General features: G+C 40.6%; 1 protein-coding gene across 1 annotated transcript; it reads right to left on the reverse strand.

Annotated features, from left to right (window-relative positions):
• Positions 1–241: 241 nt before the first annotated feature.
• Positions 242–1,095, reverse strand: LOC111704119 (cuticle protein 16.5). The gene is made up of 2 exons (XM_023476256.1): positions 712–1,095; positions 242–525 (listed from the first exon to the last, which is right to left on the reverse strand). Exons 1-2 carry the CDS (start codon positions 1,045–1,047, stop codon positions 364–366), a joined length of 498 nt encoding a protein of 165 aa, XP_023332024.1. The 5' UTR covers positions 1,048–1,095; the 3' UTR covers positions 242–363.
• Between the last annotated feature and the right edge of the window lie 37 nt (positions 1,096–1,132).

Here is a 1,132-nt window from a genome sequence, read left to right on the forward strand (position 1 = left end):
ATATTTGCAGACTGATAACGTAAATCTTTGAAATTTCAAACTTGATTTTTTTATCAAACATATTTATCATTAGAAATAAGACATTGGGTTGCCAAGATGTAGTGATTAGAAAATTTGAGTTTGTGGAAAAGCTAAGTTTCTGTGCTATAACATCCGTGGATCCGCATATTTTTACAGATCCGGAACAAGGAAGCAGAAATGTTGCAGATTATTGAAATTATCTCCTTTTAAAATACAATGATAGGTTTTATTTTTTATTGGTTTTGATTGCCAAGACACATCTGGCCAGAATGTTAAGACTATGAGAATAATATTATCAAACTTCTTTGTTCAAGCTTTTCTAACTAAAGATTCATTAGCTGTTTATGCAGCCTCGACTGTGGCCTCAGCGGCAACCTCGACAGCAGGAGTATCCTCAACCGGGGCGGCAGCGAGGACGGGGGCAGCGAATGCGGCTCCAATGACGGGGGCGTGGTTGATGACATGGTGTGTGGTGTGAGTGTGAACTTGCCTGTGTACGCTCACCTATAAATAAATCAATTAAATTAACAATAACAATGAAAGTCAAATTGAAAATTTACTCAGAGAAATTACGTTGAAACTTGAATCCAATGAAAGAAATTTAATACTGTTATCATAAATCTCAATATTAAAGCAAGATTACTTGTGTTTTTTCGTTAAAATGCTGCTGAATATTTTGTAATCTTAAACCTGGGGGACATGGTAGACAGCGTGGGCAACGTGCTGAACAACTGGGGAAGCAGCATAAGTCAATGCTGGGGCAGCAGCATAGGTGGCGACAGGGGCAGCGTGGACAACAGGAGCAGCAGCATAGGTGGCAACAGGAGCGGCATGGACAACGGGGACAGCTTGAGCAATAGGATCAACAAATCCGTCCTGGTTAAGGTCCTCGGAAAATCCCTCAAGAGAGAGAGGACGGAGGCCTCTGCCGGTTGATACGAGGTCACCAAAGGCAGCAGTCAGAGGTCCAACGGCAACCCCAGAGTTGATGTGAGGCTGGGAGGGGGCAGCAAGGGCGCAGCTCATCAAGGAGCAGACAACAACCTGATATCAATAATAATAATAATAATAATAATAATAATAATAATAATAATAATAATAATAATAATAA

The sequence above is a fragment of the Eurytemora carolleeae genome, unplaced genomic scaffold, assembly GCF_000591075.1.
Source record: "Eurytemora carolleeae unplaced genomic scaffold, Eaff_2.0 scaffold554, whole genome shotgun sequence".
Lineage (NCBI taxonomy): Eukaryota > Metazoa > Arthropoda > Copepoda > Calanoida > Temoridae > Eurytemora > Eurytemora carolleeae.

Coding starts and splice junctions, on each gene's coding strand:
- LOC111704119 (XM_023476256.1), bottom strand. CDS start 1,047: ATGAGCTGCGCCCTTGCTGCCCCCTCCCAGCCTCACATCAACTCTGGG. Junction 526..711: donor CTGTCTACCATGTCCCCCAG/GTTTAAGATTAC, acceptor ATTTATTTATAG/GTGAGCGTACACAGGCAAGT.